Source organism: Myxine glutinosa, chromosome 8, assembly GCF_964187855.1.
Source record: "Myxine glutinosa chromosome 8, kmMyxGlut1.1, whole genome shotgun sequence".
Taxonomy (NCBI): Eukaryota; Metazoa; Chordata; class Myxini; order Myxiniformes; family Myxinidae; genus Myxine; species Myxine glutinosa.
Window position 1 is genome coordinate 9,767,004 of NC_136268.1, and position 24,579 is coordinate 9,791,582.

At 45.1% G+C, this 24,579-nt stretch overlaps 1 protein-coding gene across 5 annotated transcripts in view; it reads right to left on the bottom strand.

Moving 5' to 3' along the window:
• The window catches only part of LOC137432215 (uncharacterized), a 92,298-nt gene that overhangs the window by 58,483 nt on the left and 9,236 nt on the right, over positions 1-24,579 (bottom strand). For 2 of the 5 annotated variants that reach the window (XM_068123941.2, XM_068123938.2), the window contains exons 1-5: positions 23,877-23,939; positions 14,758-14,946; positions 5,757-5,828; positions 5,352-5,453; positions 4,906-4,951 (exon numbers count right to left, since the gene is read on the bottom strand). In XM_068123941.2, coding sequence (XP_067980042.2) covers positions 4,906-4,951; positions 5,352-5,453; positions 5,757-5,828; positions 14,758-14,895 — 358 coding nt within the window. In that variant the 5' untranslated portion in view covers positions 14,896-14,946; positions 23,877-23,939. Of the gene's footprint in view, positions 1-4,905; positions 4,952-5,351; positions 5,454-5,756; positions 5,829-14,757; positions 14,947-23,773; positions 23,940-24,579 lie in introns of those variants that run through there. The other 3 variants (XM_068123940.2, XM_068123939.2, XM_078782917.1) reach the window with 3 other exon arrangements.

Here is a 24,579-nt window from a genome sequence, read left to right on the forward strand (position 1 = left end):
GAGCGTTACTAAAGTCGGACCTCTTGAAATTGGCCAAACATTTTAACTTGGAGGTCCGAACTAATTTGAGGAAGGCAGAGTTGCAGACCACGGTGATACAGTCTATGGTGGGATTAGGAACATGGGACGAGTTAGCCTGGGAGTGGCTACCCGAAGAACCAGAAGACGTTGAGCTCCGGAAACTGGAGTTGCAATTACGGAGCCAGGAACGGATTAAAGAAGAAGAAAGGAAAGCAGAAAAGGAAAGAGCAGAAGAAGAAAGGAAAGCAGAAAAGGAAAGAGCAGAAGAAGAAAGGAAAGCAGAAGAGAGGAGAGAAGAGAAACAAGCAGAGGAAAGGAGAGTGGAACGAGAACTCCAGGAAAGGTTAGAAGGGAGAAAAGCAGAGGAGAGGAGAGCTGCAAGGGACCTCGAAGCAGAGGAGAGAAAAGCGGAAAGGGAATTAAAGGAACGTGACATGGAGCTTCAGCAGGAAATTAAATTCAAGGAGCTGGAGTTAATGAGAGAACGGGGAGAGGTACCACCCTTGCTGACGGGGTCGACACCTAACCAGAAAACCTGGGATGTGGGCAGACATGTGAGGCTGGTTCCACCGTTCAGTGAAAAGGAAGTCGCGAAATTTTTTCCACACTTTGAGAAAGTGGCTCGACAATTAAACTGGCCGGAGGAGGCCTGGACCATACTAGTGCAAAGTGTGCTGGTGGGAAAAGCTCAAGAGATTTATTCGGCGCTACCAATGGACCAATGTGCAGATTATGAGGTACTGAAGAAACACATCCTCAAAGCCTATGAGTTGGTTCCGGAAGCTTACAGGCAAAAATTCAGGAATGCCAGGAAGAGGGAGAGTGAGACCCATGTGGAATTTGCCAGAGTGAAAGAAAACATGTTTGATCGGTGGTGTGAGTCAAAAGGAGTCGGGAAAGACTTCGAAACATTGCGTGACTTGATCCTGGTGGAGGAATTTCAGCAGTGTGTCCACGAGGACATCAAAGTGTACCTGCAGGAAAAGAAAGTACCAAAGTTGTGGGACGCAGCCACCCTGGCAGATGATTATGCCTTAACCCACCGGATAGGGGTCCACGAACCTAACTCCTCGCCTAGATCTCCGCAGGGGAGGTGGGGAACAGCAGGTGCGGAGAACGACAATACATGGCGGCGGCCTCGAGAGGATTATGGGGACAACGCGGATACCCCACCTGTTCGAAATCAGAGGGTTGCGGGCCCAAGACAAACTTATTTTTCAGGGGGCCCGAGGCAGACCACGAGTTTTTCCTCCGGGCCTACTTGCGCTTTTTGCAAGAAACCTGGACACTTGATGTCCAGTTGTTACCTCATGAAAAGGGAAGACCCAGAGCGGAGTCCGACTAGTACGACTCCAAATGCAATGGCCATTGTGAGAAATCGCCATCAAAAGGGTTACCAACCATTTATTTCAGAGGGGTTTGTGTCACTGGATGGAGCCTCGACTAACCGGAGACCGGTTAGGATATTGAGGGACACAGGAGCACATCAATCTTTAATGCTTGAAGGCATTTTGCCATGGTCCGAGGAGACAGCAACGGGGGATAGTGTTCGTTTACAGGGGATCGGGGGCGGTGTTAGTGCTCCACTTCATGTCATCCATTTGGAGTCCGATTTGGTGTCAGGACCGGTCACCATCGGTTTACAGGCCACACTTCCTGTAGAGGGTGTATCTGTGGTTATCGGGAATGATTTGGCCGGGGGTCAAGTTTATGGTAACCTGAGGGTTGGTAAAGAGCCCAGCAGGGAATATAACACCACACCAGCTCGGGATGGCGACAAAAGTACCAAGTTATTTGTAGGGGGACTGAACTTCAAAACAGAGGAAGAAGTTCTGACCTCTGTCTTCAACAGATATGGGCCGCTGGTGGAAGTGCGGTTGGTAAGAGACAGGGAAACGCAACAGTCAAGAGGGTTCGGCTTTGTCACGTTTGCAAGCACAAAAGACGCCAGAGAGGCAGAGAAGAATTGGAATGGCAAGGATTTGGAGGGTCGGACCATAACAGTAGGGAAGGCATTTCGTAGGCGTCGAGAGGTCTACAGGAGAGGACAACTGGGCGGTAGTTTTGGTGGTGGCCGCAATCAATATTATTATGGAGGCTCCCTGAGTTAGGGCAGCTCCCGAAGGAAGGATTGTCAAAGTAGTGGCCGAGAAGGAGACCGCTATTCATGGGACTACAGTGACAAGCGGTCCCACCATAATCATTAGGGAAGTTCGGAAAAGTAGAAGCACTGAATGCGGCGGAGCCGCCGAGCCAAGATTCCGACACGGATTAACCGTGAACGCCACGTTCCTAAAGGCGTCCAGGTAGTGAACTTTCATGCACGGACTAACCGTGAACTCCACGTTCCTAAAGGCATCCATGTAGTGAATACTCGGCTTGGCCTCCCGGAAAAAGTGCTATCGAGTTGTTTAACTTTGGATCTTTGATCAACCCCTTAACCTTCATTCACAAGAAACTGACAGTCGAAGTCAGAGGGTCATGAGATGGAGTTGGGCTTGGCAGGAGTCCAACGGGAAATTGAACATGTAAAGGGCAGGGACAATGTCGTTGCTGGTGCTTTGTCCAGAGTGAATTACCTTTGAAAATCTCTGGGGGTTTGGTGAAATTTTGTTGCTTTAATATTAAGTGATAACTGTGCCCGGGGGGAACTGATAATGTGGGGGGGTTGAGTTATCTGGTTTGTTTATCCAAATTGGCCGGCAAAGAAAGTTTTCGCTGGGTTCAAACTTTCTTCCTTGAAGGGGGGGAGTGTTACATATTTATGTGAATGTATGGGAATTACCATTCAGGTCTTTGCTTATCAATGTGTAGTAGATTAAGGGTTGTTGTGGTTGGAGGGTCAGGAGCCCTTCTGGGAAAAGAGACCGGAAACGGAAGAGGAAAAGACACGAGGAAGAGAAGCGACGAGGATTCTTCTTCCTCGCCCCGCTCCGACGAGAGGTGGCATCGATCTTGCGCCGCGTGAAACAGCGGCGTTCCCCAAGCCCGTCTGGCGAGAGGAGTTACCGGGACGTGTACATACCCGGTGGACACGTCAAGTTGCCGTGGGGCCGTGCACCGACCCAGCGTCTGGCACCGTTCGCGGCACCGTCTACAAAGACGCGTACGGGTCGCGCGTTGAGGCCTACCACGCGTTGCAAGCGGCGTGTGGCTTTTGGCTTGCTTGACAGTACCCGCTTCGCGTGGCCACGAGGGGGCTGCAGCCGGAGTTCCCGGTACGATACCTGCCCGGTGGAAACACGTCCACCCGGGGTTCGTTCAACCGCCCGAGTGCGGCGAAGCCGACCATCATCTTGGTCAGGAGGGGCCCAGAGACATTGTGAGGGACAGGGACCAAAGGGGGTCGTGAGTACCAAAGGGGACACACATATATAAGATGGCCATCTTACTCGTCTAGGGGATTGATTGGGGATTGTGAATTGTTGATGGTGGATTGCTCGGGGAAAATCTCCGTGGTTGTATCATTGAAATTGTATGGTATCATTACCATTGAAATATATCCTTGAACATCAGTTTTCTCTTGGGTGGAATTCATATGGATTGCGTGGCGAAAGCGCATATATAATACAACTTTCTGGCGAAGTTCCTCTCACGGTCCGGGGGTCACCGAGACCAGGTATTCACCGAGGGGACCACGTAACACATGCAATTTGCTAAATTCAGCGTGAATTCGGGACGAGATTCCATACAATTTGCTAAATTCAGAGTGCGTTCGGGACAAGATTCCATACATTTTGCTGAATTCAGTGTGTTTGGGATGAGATTCCATGCAATTTGCTAAATTCAGCGTGCGTTCTGGATGAGATTCCATACATTTTGCTAAATTCAGAGTGCATTTGGGATGAGATTCCATACATTTTGCTAAATTCAGAGTGTTCGGGATGAGATTCCATACAATTTGCTAAATTCAGAGTGCGTTCGGGATGAAATTCCATACAATTTGCTAAATTCAGAGTGCGTTCGGGGTGAGATTCCATACATTTTGCTAAATTCAGAGTGCATTCGGGACAAGATTCCATACAATTTGCTAAATTCAGAGTGCGTTCCGGATGAGATTCCACACAATTTGCTAAATCCAGAGTGCGTTCGGGATGAAATTCCATACAATTTGCTAAATTCAGAGTGCGTTCGGGATGAGATTCCATACATTTTGCTAAATTCAGAGTGCATTCGGGACAAGATTCCATACATTTTGCTAAATTCAGAGTGCATTCGGGACAAGATTCCATACATTTTGCTAAATTCAGAATGCGTTTGGGACGAGACTCTATACCATTTGCTAACTTCAGAGTGCGTTTCGTCTGAGATTCCATGCATTTTGCTAAATTCAGAGCAAAGTACTGCTATGCTGCAGGTTCGTGTTCAGATCCATGTTCGACAGCGTTTAAAACATAAAATTCAATGGAAATCAAGTAGTTCCTCGATCAACCACTGATGTCTGTAGATAGACAGACAGACAGGCAGACAAAGTGAACCAATTACTTAACCCTGCTTTTCGCTTTGTGCGCATGGGGTAAGAAGAAAAAGAGAGTTTTTAATGGAAAGTGCATTCATGACTAGACTACATTTTGAAGGTTGATAAGTATGCTAAATTAGCCTGGTGTCGTTGTTCATGCGTGTACCTCTTCCAAATCGTATTTACTACATTATTCAATTTCAAATGTGTTCATTTTGCTTTTTCATCATTTAATAAAGGGAAAGAGCTGTATTTTTTTTTCCTTTCTTTAATGCAATATTGAATGCAATTCGGTATATGTACGAGCTTGTTCCCGAGCCCAAGAAAATAATTGCAGAAAATAATTAATAGCAACAACATCAATGCTCAGAAGAGACTGTATAAAACTGATGAGGGGTGAAACATTGGCACATCACTCACAGTACCTTCGATAATGTCTGCAGCAGAGGCCAGGCAGAACTCCATTACCACCTGGGACACAAGGGAAGAAATATATTATGGCATCATGTGCATTCAGTTAACGCTCACACACACTGACATTGCCAATCAGTTTCACCATGTGACAACATTATTGAGAGTGTTCATCAAAGTGAGAAATATGTGCTGGCTGAAGTGTCATGACCGATGAATGAGACGGAGATAATCAACAGAAACATGAAAGGGTAACAATAAACAAACGGAAGCTGCACCTGGCCTAGGGATGAGCTTTTGCATAATCAAGGTTTGCTCAAATGAGTAATCTCATTGCTGATGATTGGCTCTAGAGTCAAAATAGACAACATCTCACTTCCTCATCAATCGTTTTGCCCAGTACTCTAGTTTCACACCCAAGACGTGTCCAGCCTGTCACCCTCATCCCGTGATCTCTCACCCAAACTGTGTGCTCGTGCAGAAATGCAGCGTGCAATGAGGTCAGGTTGGGATGCCTCAGAGTGTAGAGGCAACGCACCTCTTTCTCTACCTCCTGCCATTTCTGTAGGAAGTCATGGAAGGTATCACATTTCAGAAACCATATGGGAAAGAGCAGACGAAGAATTACCAGGAGTAAAAGAGGTTAAGAAGGATTAAAAGGAAGCAAAAGGAGAAGATGAACAAAGATTAAGGCACAATAAAATGGAGAACAGGTTTAAAGATCATGTGATTGAAAAATAAAATTTGAAAGAGAGAAAAGGGGAAGAACAGAAATTAAAGGAAGTCCAAGTGGTGGGAAGGACAGTGGGAGGGAGCCGGGGGTGAGTGGAAAATTAAAGATTGGCAGCGGTGGCAACAAAATCACCTCGCCTGTAAGCCGCCCTTCACAATTCAATTTCTTCACAGCAACAGCTTCACAGGTATCAGCATGACGAGCCTGAGGTAACAGGGCAATACAGGTATCAATGAGCAATAAGTTATGCTTCATTCTTGCATTGAAATGGGTGTAAACAAATTATTTGACCAAGTGAATATTTTTTAAACCAAGATTTAAGTTCTCAGCAAACTAAACTATCGGATTAGTATAGTTAACCTGACTGATAACACACAATGCCAATCAAGGAAACGTTACTTCTACATTCCTCTGGTGACTAGGGAGGATCAGTGGAAATGCTTGGAGTCCTACGGTATAAACTACAGTGCTCTCAGAGTATATTGCATGCAGACAGGTCAAGGTGGACATTTCAACAAGGGGAAAGGAAAAAAAAAAAAGGACAACATATGTGAAGATAATCTAAATTTATGAATTGTCATTAAGAATCCTTAAATTAGCAACACACATGGGCACACACAGAGAAAAACACATAAAGTACGATCAACTGTAACATGAGAGTAGAAAATAGCAACATATGGGCAGCCAGACACAGACAAACACGTGATGTGGCCCAGTGAGGGACATCATCACCATGTCCCACCACCAACACCAATGATCTCACAGATCGTTCAGGCTGGTGTCTCCATGGGCAAATAGGTGGTGCCCATCCCATCTCCAGGCCAAGTCAGGGCACCAATTTGAAATTTGTTCAGGATGCTAGTGACAACGCCCACTCTTTGTCAAAACAATTTAGGGTCATCTAACGATCCATTTTTTTTTTTTTTTTTTTTTTTTTTGTATACTGAATCGAGGCTCGTGAAAGAGCTAACATTTATTTCACAAACAAACAAACAAAACAAACCAGACAAACAAAATATACAAAAAGAGGGAGCGGAAGACAAGATGGGGAGAGAAGGGGAAGCACACAACCACAACATTTGAGAGCAGGGAGAAGTGTGGGAGGGAGAGGGCTTGGGGGCAGGAGGCGTGGGAGGGAGGGGGGGGGGGGGCAGAGGTATAAAACACAAGGGGACCGAAATTAGCGGGGGTAGAAAAGATCAAGGTTTTGGATGGGGGAGGATAAGAGATGGTGGTGAACAGCTGTTTTAAAGACCTGGAGGGTGGAGTGGGATTGAAGAGAGTGAGGGAGTTTGTTCCAGAGGCGGGAGAAAAGAGGAATGAAGGAGTGAAGGTGAGCAGAGAGTCTTGATTTTGGCAGTCTAACCATAAGAGGGTTGCAGGCAGATCTTGTGCGACCTGTAGGAATATTTGGGGGACAGAGCCCAGAGAGGGCTGGGGGGGCAAGGCCAGAGAGGAGACGGTAGAAGACGGAAAGACCACCAACCTGCCTTTTTTTAATCCATCATTAAAGATCCCTTCTTTGAGGGGCTCTCCTTCATAGTGTTCCTGGCTGAGTATACGTCTGAGGAATGGCGCACTCACTGAAGCACCAATCCAACAGTTTATATTAGTGCTGTACCTGAACTCGAACCCGGCGAGGTGCCCTTCCGAGCCAAGTCCGAGTCAAGCCGGGTTTGGCTGTCAACTCTGAAATTGTCCTGTCACCTGAAATGAAGCGATTGCTGTATTTTACAAGTGTGTGCAGTTGAATGTATGTTCGTATACGAATTGGATTTTTTTTTTTTTTTTTTTTTTTTGTATACAAGATCGAGGCTCGTGAAAGAGCGAACATTAATCACACAGAAAGACAAACCGACACATAAAACATATAACATCGGGAGCGGTAGACAAGATGGGGAGAGAGGGGGAAGGACACAAACACAACATTTGAGAGCAGGGACCGAGAGACATGGAGACATCGAGAGATCTGAGAGAGGGCGAGGGCTTTGGGGGGGGGGGGGGGGCATGGGAAGGGGGCGGTGGGAGAGGTATAAAACATATGGACACTGCCAGGACTTCCAGGAAAGAAGTTGGAATTTCAAACAAGGTGGATCTGGGGTGAATTAGCGGGGGTAGAAAAGATCAAGGTTTTGGATGGGGGAAGATAAGAGATGGTGGTGAACAGCTGTTTTAAAGACCTGGAGGGAGGAGTGGGATTGAAGGGAGTGAGGGAGTTTGTTCCAGAGGCGGGAGAAAAGAGGAATGAAAGAGTGAAGGTGAGCAGAGAGCCGAGATTTCGGCAGTTTAACCATCAGAGGGTTGCTGGCAGATCTTGTGCGACCTGTAGGAATATTTGGGGGACAGAGCACAGAGAGAGCTGGGGGTGCAAGGCCGGAGAGGAGTCGGTAGAAGACAGAAAGACCACCTACCTGCCTGCGGTGAGTGAGTGAAAGGCCCTCAGAGATAGCTTCATCGCGGGAGATTCCAATAATTCTGAAAGCTTTGGTTTCAACAGCGTGAAGCCGAGCTAGGTGTGAGGCAGGAGCACCGGCCCATAGGGGAGAACAGTATTCCATTGAGCTGCGGATGAAAGCCTTGTATGTGGTGAGGAGCTCAGGTGTGCCGAGGAAGGACTTCGCACGACGGAGGATGCCCAGTCGGCGACTGGCTTTGGAGGCCAGCTTGGAAATGTGGTTTTCCCAAGAAAGATCATGGCAGATAGTGAGACCCAAAATCTTGAGCGACAGAACTTCTTGGAGAGGATTGTTGAGAAAGTAGATGGGAGGGTTGTCCAGTCGATCTTTTCGGAGAGACATAGTAAGAGTGTGAGATTTGTCAGGATTGAAAGACATGTTCCACTTGTTTGACCAGTCTGTGATTTTGTCCAGGTCTTCAGAGAGTGAGGAGGCAGCAGACTGCCGATCTGAGGGAAGAGGAATGGAGCGGCAGAGAGTGGAGTCATCAGCAAAGAGATAGAGAGGATTTTCGAGAGAGTCAGGGAGATCATTGATGAAGACCAGAAAAAGCACGGGGCCCAGAACACTGCCTTGGGGAACTCCAGCCTAAACAGGAAGAGGAGATGAGAGAAACCCATTCAGGGCCACACGTTGACGACGACTAGAGAGGAAGTCCGCCAGCCATGCGTGGAGATTTCCATGGATACCAAAGGAGGAGAGTTTGGTGAGCAGAGCGGGGTGCCAGACCGTGTCGAAGGCACGTGATATGTCGAGGGAGACAGCTCTAATTTCCTGTTTGGCATTGAGGACCTCCATCCATTGTTGAGACAGCAGAAGCAGCATGTCCAGAGTAGAGTGACCTGGTCTGAAACCAAATTGATGATCAGAGATCAAGCCATTGGAGAAGAGGAAAGATTTCATATCCGAAGCAATGATGGATTCCATGACTTTGCTGATAATTGGGAGAAGGCTGATTGGTCTGTAGTTGCTAGGATCTGTTTTTGCACCTTTTTTGTGCAAAGCGGTGATGTTGGCTGATTTCCAAGCAGATGGCAGTTGACCTTGAGCAAAAGAGAGGGTGAAGAGAACAGAGAGAGGGTGAGATAGAGCAGCAGAACAGGATTTTAGGACCCGTGGGCTGATGCCGTCGGGTCCAGTTGCAGAATCAGAGTCGAGGGTTGACAGAAACTTTTCCACCTTGTCAGGAGGAAAGGACACGGAGTCCAGGAGCAGCAGGGTACGACTGGGTATGGTGGGTACAGAGAGGGATGGGTTTGGGACACAAGATTTAGAGGCAAACACAGAGTTGAGGCATTCAGCTTTTTCACGTGCGGAGTCAGCTGTGTAGCCGTTTGAGGTAAGGGAGGGGATGGAGGGGGAACAAACACCAGAAACGGATTTGACCAGACGCCACCAGGATTTGGAAGAGGGAGACAGATAAGAGAGTTCGGTCTTGAGAACGGAGAGATATTGTTTCCTGGCTCTCCTGAGGGTGGACACACACTTGTTTCGGGCTTTGTGAAAGGAAATGAGATTTCCTTCCGTTGGATTTGCTTTCCAGGAGACGAAGGCAAGTTGTTTCTGGGCAACAGCCTCACCACAAGATTCCGTGTACCATGGACGGGAGGAAGGGTATGACAACTGAAGACGAGATGGGATAAATCTGTGCATGAGAGAGAGCAATTTACTTTGGAAGAATTCCCAGGATGAGTTGATGTCAGAGGTGGTAGAGATGGGAGACCAGTCCAGATGATTGATGGCTGCTTGAAGACCGTGCCAGTTGGCCTGAGTGAAATGCCAGACTCGTCGACGCTGAGCAGGCTCCCTGAGGATGGTCAGAGAGATGTCCACTTTAACAAGGACATGATCAGATGATCCGATCGGAGCAGAAGAAGAGCAGCAGACATTTTCAGGGAAGTTAGTCATAACCAAGTCCAGAAGAGAAGATGTTCCGTTGACTGAGATCCGGGTCGGGAAATTGACAGATTGTGTCAGTCCCAGTGAGTCGCAGAAGTCCTTTGCTGAAGAGCCATGGCTGGTGAGAGAGGTACCCACACCCAGCCAACTGGCATGGTGACAATTGAAATCACCACATATGAGGAAGAGAGAGTTGGGATGAGTAGATAGAAGTTGGTCCATATCATCAGACAGCGAGATGTAGATGGAGTCATCACTGTTTGGTGGACGGTACAACACACATATGAACAAGAGGTGGGAGCGAAGGGGAAGCCGTAGCCAGAGGTATTCCTGGGGGTGAGGTGGAGAGAGTGCAGTGCAGGGCGAGTGAGGAAGAGAGTTTTTGATAAAGATAGCAACCCCGCCTCCAGGACGAGGCTCAGGTCTATCATACCGGAGGAGGGAGTAGCCCGGGAGAGATACTATGGAATCAGAGACATCATAAAGGAGGAAAGTTTCTGTTAAGCAGATCACGTCTGGTTTGACAGAAGCAACCTGTATGGAGAGATCAGTTAAGTTTGAACGAAGGCCCCGGATGTTTGAGGTCCATACCGTTAATGAAGAGGAAGGGGGAGCATCAGATACAGAACAGGGGGGAGGAGGGGTAGGGTAAGATGTGGAAGAGGTGGAAGAGATAGGGAGAGCTGTTGAAGGTGTGTCAGAGATTTCAGAATAGCTCGGAGAAAGGGAAGGATGGGGCGGACAAAAGGTTTGATGGTGATTGGGTGAGCCACAATGAGGTGTTATTTGAGGAGGGGGAAGAGCGAGGCAGAAGGTTGGGGGAGATGGAGGTGAGAGTTTGAAGGGGGAAGAAGCGGGGAGGACGCTTTGAGGAGGGGGAGTGAGAGGGGGGAAATTGAGAAGCAATGAGGGTGGGGAGATTTGAAGGGGAGGGGTGAGGGGGGAGTTTGGGAGGGAAGGGACAAGGGGAGGGATTTGAAAGGGATGGGATATGGGGGAGATTTGGAGGGGAGGGGTGAGGCAGGAGTCTAGGAGGGGAGGGGCGAGGAGGCGTCTTGGCGGGGAGGGGTGAGGGGGTAGTTTAGGAGGGAGGGGGCAAGGGGGGAGATTTGAAAGGGATGCGTGATGGGGAAGATTTGGAGGGGAGGGGTGATGGGGAAGATTTGGAGGGGAGGGGTTATGGGGAAGATTTGGAGGGGAGGGGTTATGGGGAAGATTTGGAGGGGAGGGGTGAGATTGGATTTTTGAAAGTGTACGATTTATGGGAAACGAACATTTATTGCAAAATGAGTTTCTTGTGACCTTCGAGTTAAAAATACGTTTAAGGACGCTGGATGGAGGATGGAGTGCAGGAGAGTTTAGGGAATGTAGAAAAAAGGCACTATAGGAGATGGATATTTTTTTTGGGATGAATTGATTTGGTGAGCAAGTCGAAAGCAGCCTTTTAAAGAAGAAGAAGAAAAAGGTGTTATAAAATATGACGGAATACATAACTTGAGGGGAAAGTGTAAACATTGAAGGTTAATGAGTGAAAACTATCTGGGGAAATGGGGGAGAAACACGTGGTCGAAGAACGAACGAGTCTTTTGTCTTTTGGAGTTTCACAGCAAAATGTTACCATAATCAGGCACTGTAACTGTTACCTGTCTAGCCCCGTTAGCCGTGAGCACAGGTCTCTCACGGAGCGACCAGCTCTGGGGTAACTTCCGATCAGCTGTGGTTGTGGTTGTTGTTGTTGTTGTTTGTGTGCTCCTCCTGCCATGTACCTTTGGATACTTTTATTTTGCTTCAAGAAATATTACTATACAGTATAGAATTTTGTTTGCTCCTTCCATGTCATTACAAAGGGTCCCTGCTTTTGTCGAATAATAAACTTTCCAATAAACCATTAGCGCTTCTTCTTCAAACTCGGAAAGAGGCTTTTAAAACAGGCAGATGATTTTGTTTAAAACAGGTGATTAAACAAAAAATAAATTCCAAGTAAAGCTTTCCAACCAAGTAAATCGATTTATTTAGAACTGTTTTTTAAAAAGCCTCTTTCAGAATTTGAAGAAGAAGAAGCCAAATTTCCCTCCCCCCCCCCCCCCCCCCCCCCCACCCCAAAAGTAACCAAGCCGGAACCGAACCAAGTTTTTGCCATCAGGTAGCAGCAGTATTTTATAATTGGGTCGAGGATCGAACCCAGTCTACTCGGCCGAAGAGCAAATGCACTACTTCTGTGCCAACCACACCGTGAGGCACAAACAGGGGTACAGAACGCTAAGGCTCACAGTAGAACTTGTACATTTGTCACATGCAAGACAAATACATTAGGAAACAGCAGACAAATCAAATCATGTACGACATATAGGATTTGACATTGTGCTTCCAGCATTTTGAGCATGTGGACATGAAGCTCAGGACGGCGGTTTAGCAATGCAACACAAAACGCTCCAGCAAATAATTCCACCCACAGGACGAAACAAACAGCAGCTTTATGACTGTACCAAAGGAAACTGCAAGGGTGGAGGGAAAACAGAAGGGGTTGGTGAGATGGGAGTGGGAGGGAGGCTACTAAAAAGAGGTACCAGGTCACGAAAACTTTAGCTTGGTGTTTGTTTAACGGTTAAAGTGGATGTCTTGAGATCACAACGTCCTGAGTTCAAGACCCTGCCATGCCGATGAATTAACACCAGGTGGGATTGACTCAGCCTTCCATCCTTCTGAGGTCGGCAAAATGAGTACCAGCTTACTGGGCAGAATGAGCCATTCATGTATCCGCGTAGGAGTGGCGACCCATCATGGATTGTGCCCACTAGTCAAGAAACTGCTTCGACAACCATATGCATCTGAAGATGCAAAATGAGTGGTCTTATTCTTCCACTTCTTCTTCTTCTTCTAGAAAACATTCATTCTTGCAGTTCAAATGGTGATTCTTTGTTGTCCATTGAAAAAACCAAATTGGAAGACAGTCTCAAAAAGCACCAGGTCTTGAAGCAAGAATAGATGGTCCCTCATTCTACAACTTCCGCTGCCTTTAGTGTAAATTCAAAGTGGAAAAACGGACCATGGAGACAGCTTAAACGTTTCAGGTTGAACAGTGCCAATGTGGGAGAGGAAAGGGCACCGATATAGAATCGGTATACTAATATAGCTCAATTTGCTCACGTTTTTGCCTCGGAATAACAACTTCTCAGTAAGTTAAAAATCGCTCAAATTGCAACTCTGGTGCAAACTTTTTATACAAAAAAATAAAATAAAATAAAAAATAAACTCTGGTGCAGCGTCAGGTCGGAAATGCTGTATAGCAGAATACCGCCATTTAGAGTCCATAAAGCCAGTCTGTCTGTCTACAGTTAGGTAGACATAAAATCTCTCACAAGAGCTTTTGCAGAAATGCTACCAGTCAGACACAATTAGCAGTGTCAGTGACTCTACCCGGTGTGGCTGACTTCTTGTGACGTATGACTTCCAGAATCGTTACTCAGCCATTTCTTGCATTGCGTGGAAGGAAATCAAATCAAAAACCTGGTTCAGTAATATCTTACTATAATTCAATAGCCTGGTGTGGGCTTAGCGGTTAGGGTGCCGGCTTGGGATCCTAGGATCCTGGGTTCGAATCCCGGTCGATCGCTGAATTAACGCCAGGGGGGTTGACTCAGCCTGTCATCCTTCCGAGGTCGGCAAAATGAGTACCAGCTTGCTGGGATGAATGATCACGGTGTGTACCCCGATTTAGAATAGGTACACCGTATCCCTGCGCATCGTAAGAGCGTGACCAAGGGTTGGCGTCAGGAAGGGCATCCGGCCATAAAACAACATTGCCTCAAAACAGGGAACCATGATTGTCATGGGGCCCGCAAGGCTAACCCCCGCTCTAGCGGGGAAAATGGCCTTAAAACGATCATTCATATATTCATTCATTCAATTCACCAAATGTCTGTCCGTCTGTCTGTCTGTCCGTCTGTCCGTTCCCAGGTACCGCAAAAAACGGCTGAACAGATCGCAACGAAATTTTGGGTGGGTAATCCTGGGACCCCCTGGAGTAAAAACTATATTGTTTTTCCAATTTCAGCTTTGGTCTCCAGCATTTTCAGGTTTGGAGTCGCGCCTAACGTTATTGTCTCGGGTACCGCAAAAACGGCTGCACCGATCGCAACGATACATCTCCATGCCTGTGGGATTCCCACAAGTGACCCCACTAGTACAATAAATACACCAACCAAGCACGAGTGCCAATCCTATGGCTAACTTTATTCATAATCTTTTAAAACCTATTCAAGAACTATCAAAGGGATTCATCATCCTACAGAGAAAACTCTCCAAGCGTAGCCAATTTCAAGAACTTGGAGCAAACATCCACAATAGCTAAATAATGAAAAATTACTCATGTGTGAAGTCTTTGTCTCCCTGGACCCCCACTCCCACCCCCCCTCTCAATCCCCTGCCAGTCCGTGAAACTGCTACCCTCCCTCATTTAGCTCTTCCACAAGCATATATATATGTATGTATGTATGTATGTATGTATATATATATATATATATATATATAATATGGAATAAATGAACAATGAGGTCGTTGTGGTAAATCAGGGTTTAAATGTCACCTAAATAATATGATTCCCATCCACCAGAAACACTGCTCTTGGATGCGATGAAGAAGTTTACACAACTCAAAATGTCAGTTTCAACTCGTCTTCAATTCAAACCCATGAATATTGATGAATCAGATGGTAAACACAACATAAACCATTTTATCCTTCCATCAGAAAAGCACTCTTCAAACACAAATGTACTCACAAAATAGACGGTTCCAAAACTGCCCCTGCCAATTTCCTGCAGTCCATAATAAATTTCTTCTGGGTTTTCTGGCTGGAAAAGCGTGGAAGACAAAGGGATTTTCAAGGTGCTCCCAGAGGGAGGGAGTGGTTCCGGCATTCTGCATTCCTGGTCCCAGTACACCCAGAATCGTATTCAGTACTGAGCGGGCTGCACAGGAAGCACAAAGGCAAAGGATGTACATTCAGTGTCATTCGACTCAAACACGACTTGCCATAACAAACCCATAACTAGCACATACCAAATTAGGCAAAAAAATATAATGACGTCAGAGAAAGGGGGCGGCCATTGGGGTGAGAGGGGAGACGTACAAAAGGAAAGATAATTTTGATATCACATAGATGTGTTATCCTGGGGTAGGGTGGAGGGGAACAAGGATAATATGTTGTGTTATTTTGACAGATCGAATTAAACAATCACAAAATGATTTAACTCGTTTATAAACGTTACCTGAGGACTATTGCTTCATTTACAAACTTCCTCGTGGTTGTGAGTGTTATACATAATACTGTACAATTGTACATATTCAAACAATACCGTAAATGAAATCAGACAGCAACTTGTAATTCACAGCTCATACTCGAAAAATAAAAAAAGAGAACACCAACTATAGTATAGCCATTACCTGGGGGAAAGGTAAGCAGGACATTTAGACCAACGCATTAGCACCAAATCAAGACCACTCAGTAGTCAAATGTCACACATGACCCTTACTCCTATGGAAATGCTATATATGGTGGTACCTTTTATATACCTTTACTCTTGAGTATCGGGAATAATTGTGGAAGTAGTTATAGGAAAGAAAAGTTGTACAGGAAATTCAAAATGACGCAAGAACGCTAAATGAGGCCTTGCACGCATGAGCTTTGTGTGTGTTAACAGTGACTCTGTTTGTCTCGCCAGGCACTTTTAACCTGCCATTATATCCCAAACAAAAACATGGAGTTATAACGGCGGCACTCGTACCTCATAGACCTCCCACTCCCAAAAACATGCTTAATAGTGCATTATGCTGACGATACAAGGATATGAGGCCAATCAATGTACATTTTGGTGAACTGTCGTGTTACGCGGACAACGGACAAATCGGCACAATGCATGGGATATCAACCTGGTTTCCTATTACCATGTCTCAGATGGAAATGCCAAAAGAGGCAATCGAATCAGCGACATCTTTGATTGCCAGCTCAACTAGAGCGATGTCAATGGCGCCCCATCGCAAATCCCCATGCGTACCACCTAAAGCAAGGTTGAAAGATTGCATGTACTTCCACCAGGAATGACCCAATGTCAAATTTTGACTTTATCTTTTTCCTGACCCCAAGTCCCCACCCCCTGGGGCATGAACTGGGTTCAAATAAAACAAGACTAAAAGTCTAACAGCGGCGTAGCCAGGCTTGTAAAATATTATAAACCACAAACACACATGATTAGCTTTTTAAACAGTCGCTAATGCTGTTTATAACATTAAACAAAGAAATTTGTAGGAATCCCGACGTCCGTGAGGTAAGTTTTACTTGCAGAACTGAGGGAAGATCTACTGTAATCTATATACCTCACAAGGTTTGGGTTTATAACATGCTATAAAAAAACCGAGGGGAATTCCTTACTTCAGCGGTTATTAGTACCATACATCGCTTATCGTCGATTCATGAACCATACACCGCTTCATTCCATTAACTTTGTATTCACAACATTGGGATTAAAGTGTTATGGTTATATTTACTATATTATTATTATTACTATTACAAAAACGATACTACTGAAACGATACACTACTGTATTAAGAAACCTTGGATTAATTTGTCCGAAGCGGCACGAAGGTGAGGCATGAAGCCTAAGGCCTATACGTACCGTATTGTTGCAAGAGCCGTAACGCCGATGCTTTCGATATTTGATGGTCATTTTAACAATCAGTTTGTTTGTGTTTCACACTGAATGAAAAACATTACGGTAAAAACATGGCGATTGTGATATATGACAGGTTCGACGATATGTTCGGCCTGAACGAAATTGGAATCAAAATGCCGGAGTATGGAGGTTCAGCCGCCGTAATGACGTCAGACATAATCACATCACTCTGTCATGTGACCAGATCCTCAGCTCTGATTGGCATACGTTTGAGGGGACATACATACGGACAGACAAACACTGTTCTAGACGGCTTTGCCCTATGGGCTACGCCGTAAAAATTGTGACATATTTCATGAGTCCCCTAATGTTGATTGCATACACAAAATTTCGTTTTACAATGTGATTCTTATTGCATTCTTTGGTATTCGACCTTTTGACCCCACCACAGTACGCAGGGCAAAAAATGATACTGTTCTCAAACGTTCTTGCCATGTGGTGATCACAACTACCAAGTTTGGAGAATTTTTGCACAACCTTTCAGGAGGAGATATTGTGACGGACAGCCGGACGGAGCCGATTACAATATCCTCCGGTTTTTTTCAAAAAAAGCGTGGAGATCATAAACTATCACATGTAAGAAACATAGAGCGTTATCTATCTATAATTCCAGTAATCTCTGTGTGTCTGTGTGTCTGTGACCGCTGTTTCTCGACAACCACGGGTCCGATATACTTTTAACTTGCCAGGTATATTGCTGGGGACCCGAGGATGTGCCTTTTCAAGGTTTCATATTAATCGGACAATTACTTACCGAGCTATGTCCAAAAAACGATTCAACCAATCAGAGAGCAGCGAGCTATCGCGTGTGCCGAACGTGGCGGACACACTCTGCCTCGGATGGCACATTTGAGAGCGTATTCATTTATTTCACGTTTGCAAACTATGTTGGCGCTATGTTGGCGTTAAACTATGTTTTAAAACTAATAAAAACCCCGGGGGGATTGTCACTGTACTCGCAAGCCGTTCGCCGTTCGCTTTGGCGTTGCGAATGAACCAAAACATTTCATGCACCAAACCATTTCATGTAAAGCGTTCGCCGTTCGCTTTGGCGTTGCGAATGGACCAAAACATTTCATGAACCAAACCATTTCATGTAAATAGAGGGGGGGATATAATTTTAGATATAGATATAGTACGGGCATGCCCTAGTATCTTAAAAACATGGAACAATTGCATTCCAAAATATTTGGGTCACAGATCACATTTCCCAGAGTCCTTATAAAAATCAGTCAAAAGACATTCTTGAAGATAAGACTATTGTCCTCGATTAATTGATTGTTAGATTACGTCCTTGATTATTATACAACGTAGCCAACAATGAGTATGCGGTATTGCGGTATATTTTTACATTGAAAAAAACCCCCCGAAAAAGGCTGCCCTGGGATAACCCTACACCAAAACCATAGTATTTTACTGAAAGGTCTACCTTGGGACAATTTCACACCAAACCCATGGTATTACACTGAAAGGTCTACCTCGGGACAATTTCACACCAAACCCATGGTATTACACTGAAAGGTCTACCTCGGGACAATTTCACACCAAACCCATGGTATTATACTGAAAGGTCTACCTTGGGACAATTTCACACCAAACCCATGGTATTTACACTGAAAGGTCTACCTTGGGACAATTTCACACCAGACCCATGGTATTACACTGAAAGGTCTACCTTGGGACAATTTCACACCAAACCCATGGTATTACACTGAAAGGTCTACCTCGGGACAATTTCACACCAAACCCATGGTATTATACTGAAAGGTCTACCTTGGGACAATTTCACACCAAACCCATGGTATTTACACTGAAAGGTCTACCTTGGGACAATTTCACACCAAACCCATGGTATTACACTGAAAGGTCTACCTCGGGACAATTTCACACCAAACCCATGGTATTATACTGAAAGGTCTACCTTGGGACAATTTCACACCAAACCCATGGTATTTACACTGAAAGGTCTACCTTGGGACAATTTCACACCAGACCCATGGTATTACACTGAAAGGTCTACCTTGGGACAATTTCACACCAAACCCATGGTATTACACTGAAAGGTCTACCTCGGGACAATTTCACACCAAACCCATGGTATTATACTGAAAGGTCTACCTTGGGACAATTTCACACCAAACCCACGGTATTTACACTGAAAGGTCTACCTTGGGACAATTTCACACCAGACCCATGGTATTACACTGAAAGGTCTACCTTGGGACAATTTCACACCAAACCCATGGTATTATACTGAAAGGTCTACCTTGGGACAATTTTACACCAAACCCATGGAATTACACTGAAAAAGGCTGCCTTGGGACAACTTTACACCAAACCCATAGTATTACAATGAATGTCTGCCTTGGGACAACTTTACACCAAACCCATGGTATTACACTGAAAGGTCTGCCATGGGACAATTTCACACCAAACCCATGGTATTACACTGAAAGGTCTACCTTGGGACAACTTTACACCAAACCCATAGTATTACAATGAATGTCTGCCTTGGGACAACTTTACACCAAACCCATGGTATTACACTGAAAGGTCTGCCATGGGACAATTTTACACTAAACCCATAGTATTACAAATGAATATATGTCTGCCTTGGGACAACTTTACACCAAATCCATGGTATCTAAATAATATAAAAGGAGCTTGGTCTTGGTGTGAGTTAGTGCGTCCGTCCGTCAACAATTGTCCTAATCAAGCAATAACGGTAACCCCTACATGATCAGCAGTGTTATCAATCAGATGCGAGGCCATCTGCAAACCGTATGATATAGTTGAGTAAGGGAAAGATAGATGGGCCGGTTTCAATTTACATGAAAACAAAAACTCTCCCTCCTTCGTCTTCTTCTTCACATATAATAATGGTGAGTCTCATTCAATCCTGTTTCACATATCGATTCGTTTTAACGTTTTCTATGTTCAATACTGTTGTGGTTTTGAGAATAAAGAATGACCCCCCCCCCCCCCCCCCCCTCGTAGAGAGACGCACCACAACATGTAGCCTCGCTGTAGTATAGTTATTTCTCAGTAAATGTAAGCGTAGTCCTTTCCTGTGTTAGTTTTGCGTTGAGTAGGCCAGTGAGCTTAGGTGTTCTTTTGGCGCTGAAATGCCACGTGCTCGGCCTGAACAAGTCTAGCAAGGACGAAAGGAGGAGCTGCAGGGGGAGTGACCGGTAAGCGCGAGCCGCCAGTCAGAGCTCGAGGGGAGTGGCTTACCACGGCAACGGGAGGCGGAGCATGGAACATTCGGGTAAGGCCGGGGCGGACCTATAAAACCCTGCCGCGAGCCCCTCGCGTCAGAACGCGGTGAGAACGCAAGGAGTCAGAGTCGTGTGCACAGTCAGAGTTGAGCTGGAGAACACGCAGGAGACGAGTCAGAACGAGAGAGAGAGAGAATCGCCCAGCCCCTGAACAAGTCGAAGTACTTGCATTGAATTGCCTATTATTTATCGTCGTTGTACATGAACTTTCCCCGTGCCCTGCGCTCTGCGCTGTATTAATCGCGCTTGAGAAGACGACCCGTTCCGGGCCACAGACGCGCGACCTCCTTGCCTGCGCTCCCTGCACGTGCCGTGTCCACCAGAGGGCCACGCCGAGCAAGCTGTTCGGAGTGGACGACACCAGGACGCGTTTGGGAATGCGAACTTTCTTCCTCCATTTCCCCGTGTGAGTGAGTGGGCCCTGTGTCTGGGTACAAGTTAACATTGTTAAAGTGCCTGCTCTGTGTCTCTTCGAATCACTGTACATTATAAAAAATTGTGTTCTTCCTCTGATTTGACCGTTGCCGTCCCTTCCATTAATGGGCCTAGCATAGTACGAATAAAACCGCTCGAATCGGGTTCCATAAAAGTAACGGCACGAGTCACGTGATACGCACACCACTCGGGCGTAATCGATTAGCGTGGCTTGTGCGAGGTCCAGTCCCCGTTTTCGTGGCAGCGTGGGTCAAAGGTACGTGCGGCGTCGACCCGATACCCTTTTTCACGCTCCTGCGGAAGTGGCGATTCGGCCTCGTGGACACGAAGACCCAAGGGAGAAAAAGGGGTTTAATACCCCCTTTGTAACGTGGACGGGCTTCGGGAGATCCGCAACAATACCTTTTCTTTCAATATTTCCATTTTATTCATATAACAGTAATATATCACCCTATCAAGCAGTATTCCTGATTATACACCACCTTTTAAAGCATCACAAAGCAGGTCGCTCTACTTGCAACACAGGTGAGAAATGGATAAAAAACAAAAAAACAAACAGCTCATATTTAAATAATTTATTCACACGATTTTTAAAGGGTAAAAGTTAATTTTTATTTCTTTTCTCTGAAAACCTGTCGGTCAAAACATTACACCATCTATTTATTATGTAAGCAAAAATTACAGAATCTCCCTCTTCCCCTCTGCACTGTATTCTCCATACCTGGAAGATGTGTGGGTACATCATGGGCACACCTGGCGAAACTAATTCCTATTGGAAACGAATGCCCTTACAAATGCCCGGTGGACGTGATTATTTCCTAGTTTATCAACAAATGTACCAAATGGATACCGGTACTAAAAGGGTGGCACAGGTTAAGCAAGGTGCACAAAATCCTTTCACCATTTACACGAAATCGTTTAAAACACCAGAAGCAGATCTCTACTACCTCAAGGAGTCTACTGGTACCAGTCCATTGGAACAAGTCTACTGGTACTAGTCTACTGGTACTAGTCTACTGGTACTAGTCTACTGGTACTAGTCTACTGGTATTAGTCTACTGATACTAGTCTACTGGTATTAGTCTACTGATACTAGTCTACTGGTATTAGTCTACTGGTATTAGATTACTAGTATTAGATTACTGACACTAGTCTAGTAATACTAGTCTACTGACACTAGTCTACTGATACTAGTCTACTGGTACTAGTCTACTGGTACTAGTCTACTGGTACTACTGGTACAAGACTGACACTGACACTAGTCTACAAATACTAGTCTACTGACACTAGTCTACTGATACTAGTCTACTGGTACTAGTCTACTGGTACTAGTCTACTGGTACTACTGGTACTACTGGTACAAGACTGACACTGACACTAGTCTACAAATACTAGTCTACTGACACTAGTCTACTGATACTAGTCTACTGATACTAGTCTACTGGTACTAGTCTACTGGTACTAGTCTACTGATATTAGTCTACTGACACTAGTCTACTAATACTAGTCTACTGATACTAGTCTAATGATACTAGTCTACTGGTACTAGTCTACTGGTATTAGTCTACTGACACTAGCCTACTGATACTAGCCTACTGATACTAGTCTACTGATACTAGTCTACTGATACTAGTCTACTGATACTAGTCTACTGATACAAGTCTACTGACACTAGTCTACTAATACTAGTCTACTGATACTAGTCTACTGGTACTAGTCTACTGGTACTAGTCTACTGGTATTAGTCTACTGACACCAGTCTACTAATACTAGTCTACTGATACTAGTCTACTGATACTAGTCTACTGATACTAGTCTACTGGTATTAGTCTACTGACACTAGTCTACTAATACTAGTCTACTGATACTAGTCTACTGATACTAGTCTACTGATACTAGTCTACTGATACTAGTCTACTGGTATTAGTCTACTGACACTAGTCTACTAATACTAGTCTACTAATACTAGTCTACTGATACTAGTCTACTGATACTAGTCGACTGATATTAGTCTACTGACACTAGTCTACTAATACTAGTCTACTGATACTAGTCTACTGATACTAGTCTACTGATATTAGTCTACTGACACTAGTCTACTAATACTAGTCTACTGGTACTAGTCTACTGGTACTAGTCTACTGGTATTAGTCTACTAATACTGGTCTACTGACACTAGTCTACTGACACTAGTCTACTGATACTAGTCTACTGATACTAGTCTACTGATACTAGTCTACTGATACTAGTCTACTGATACTAGTCTACTGATACTAGTCTACTGATACTAGTCTACTGGTACTAATCACCTGATACTAGTCTACTAGTACTAGTCTACTGGTTCGAGTCTACTGATACTAGTCTACTGGTATTAGTCTACTGATACTAGTCTACTGGTATTAGTCTACTGATACTAGTCTACTGGTACGAGTCTTCTGATACTAGTCTACTGGTACTAGTCTACTGGTACTAATCACCTGATACTAGTCTACTGGTACTAGTCTACTGGTACTAGTCTACTGGTTCGAGTCTACGGGTACTAGTCTACCGATACTAGTCTACTGGTACTAGTCGACTGGTACTACTGGTACAAGACTGACACTAGTCTACTAATACTAGTCTACTGACACTAGTCTACTGGTACTAGTCTACTGGTACTAGTCTACTGGTACTAGTCTACTGGTACTAGTCTACTGGTACTAGTCCACTGGTATTAGTCTACTGGTACTAACCTACTGGTACTAACCTACTGGTACTAACCTACTGGTACTAACCTACTGGTACTAGTCTACTACTACTAGTCTACTGGTACTAACCTACTGGTACTACGACTTCTGTAACGGCCCCAATATTTCCCCACCGAGTGGGCTCGGATGGGGAACGTTTTGTCTCGAGTCTTTCACGAACTTTCACTGACGTTTGACTGAAGGCGAGCCAGCGATAACTCGCCTACTATTCGCCAATAATGTCTATCAACAAGTACTAGTAAACGGGACACCCGACTTAACGTTTCGTACAGGGGCGAACGCACGTTGTGGTACAACTGTGTCTGCGAAGCACCAAGCGGCAGTTCAAAGTTAGGTCGGGAATCGAACCCACACTATACTATACTGTATACAGCTCAAAGGTAAGCGCACCATACTCGTACTGTAGGATTAAGCACCTTACGTGGGCACGAAATAAACAAAAGTGTGGGGTTATGGAGTTATGGGAGAATGGCAGTGATCTCCCTGTCCAAAAACGACATGAATCAATACAATAGGCTATAACTATAAGTATAAGTATAACAATAACATTAACAATCGAGATTTCTGAAGAGAAGAAAAACTTTCACCGAAAATTAATAAACTTACTGACGTATTCTATACTTCGACAAGTAGTAATTGTCAACCACCAAAACGCAAAGGTCCAATATACCTTCAACTACGTCAAAAACCCAAAATGTATTTACTGTACCACGTCCTTCCAATCCAACCACGAAACAGCAATGGTTAAACCGGAAGCAAACATGACGTCGGTGTTTCCCGTCTTCCTCTTCTTCTTTGAAGATAATGGCGGCTTCAGAGTCATGGGACTCTAGATATGCCACGATTTATAAAAATTTGTCGGAAGGTAGGGAACCAACAGGTCTCCGACATTTTACACTTTCCTCGCAGTTTCTTTCACAAATTTAATGATGGCTTTGTAGAGTCGAGGTTCGTCGAGTGGCTCAGGCATGCGAGGAAGCAATCCAACGAAACCATAGGCGCCCGCGGAACTACGTAACTTCCGGTTAGTGCACCCTTCGCGACAACAGTCACGTGATTGGATACGTTGAAAACAAACCACAAAAGGGCACGTGTTACAGCTTACTTCCGGTAGTCTCGCCCTCACCTATTGATACGGGACGCCTAGCTTGGTAAATGGTAATCGATCGCAAGCTGACTGGTAATGGAACACGTTATACACCCCAGATTCACTAGTTGCCCAAAAGAGTTCTCATCTCGATGTTCCATGGCCATACGATGACATTGCATAAAAAGTTTTCTAACTCTTCCGGTTGCTCACATCGTTCACATGCGCCAATTTGATTCACTGTTCAAAAAACTTGACGTACCGGTACTGACGAGGTTAAACCTATATATGTAGGTCGCCCCTTTATATAAACTTTTCTAGAGCA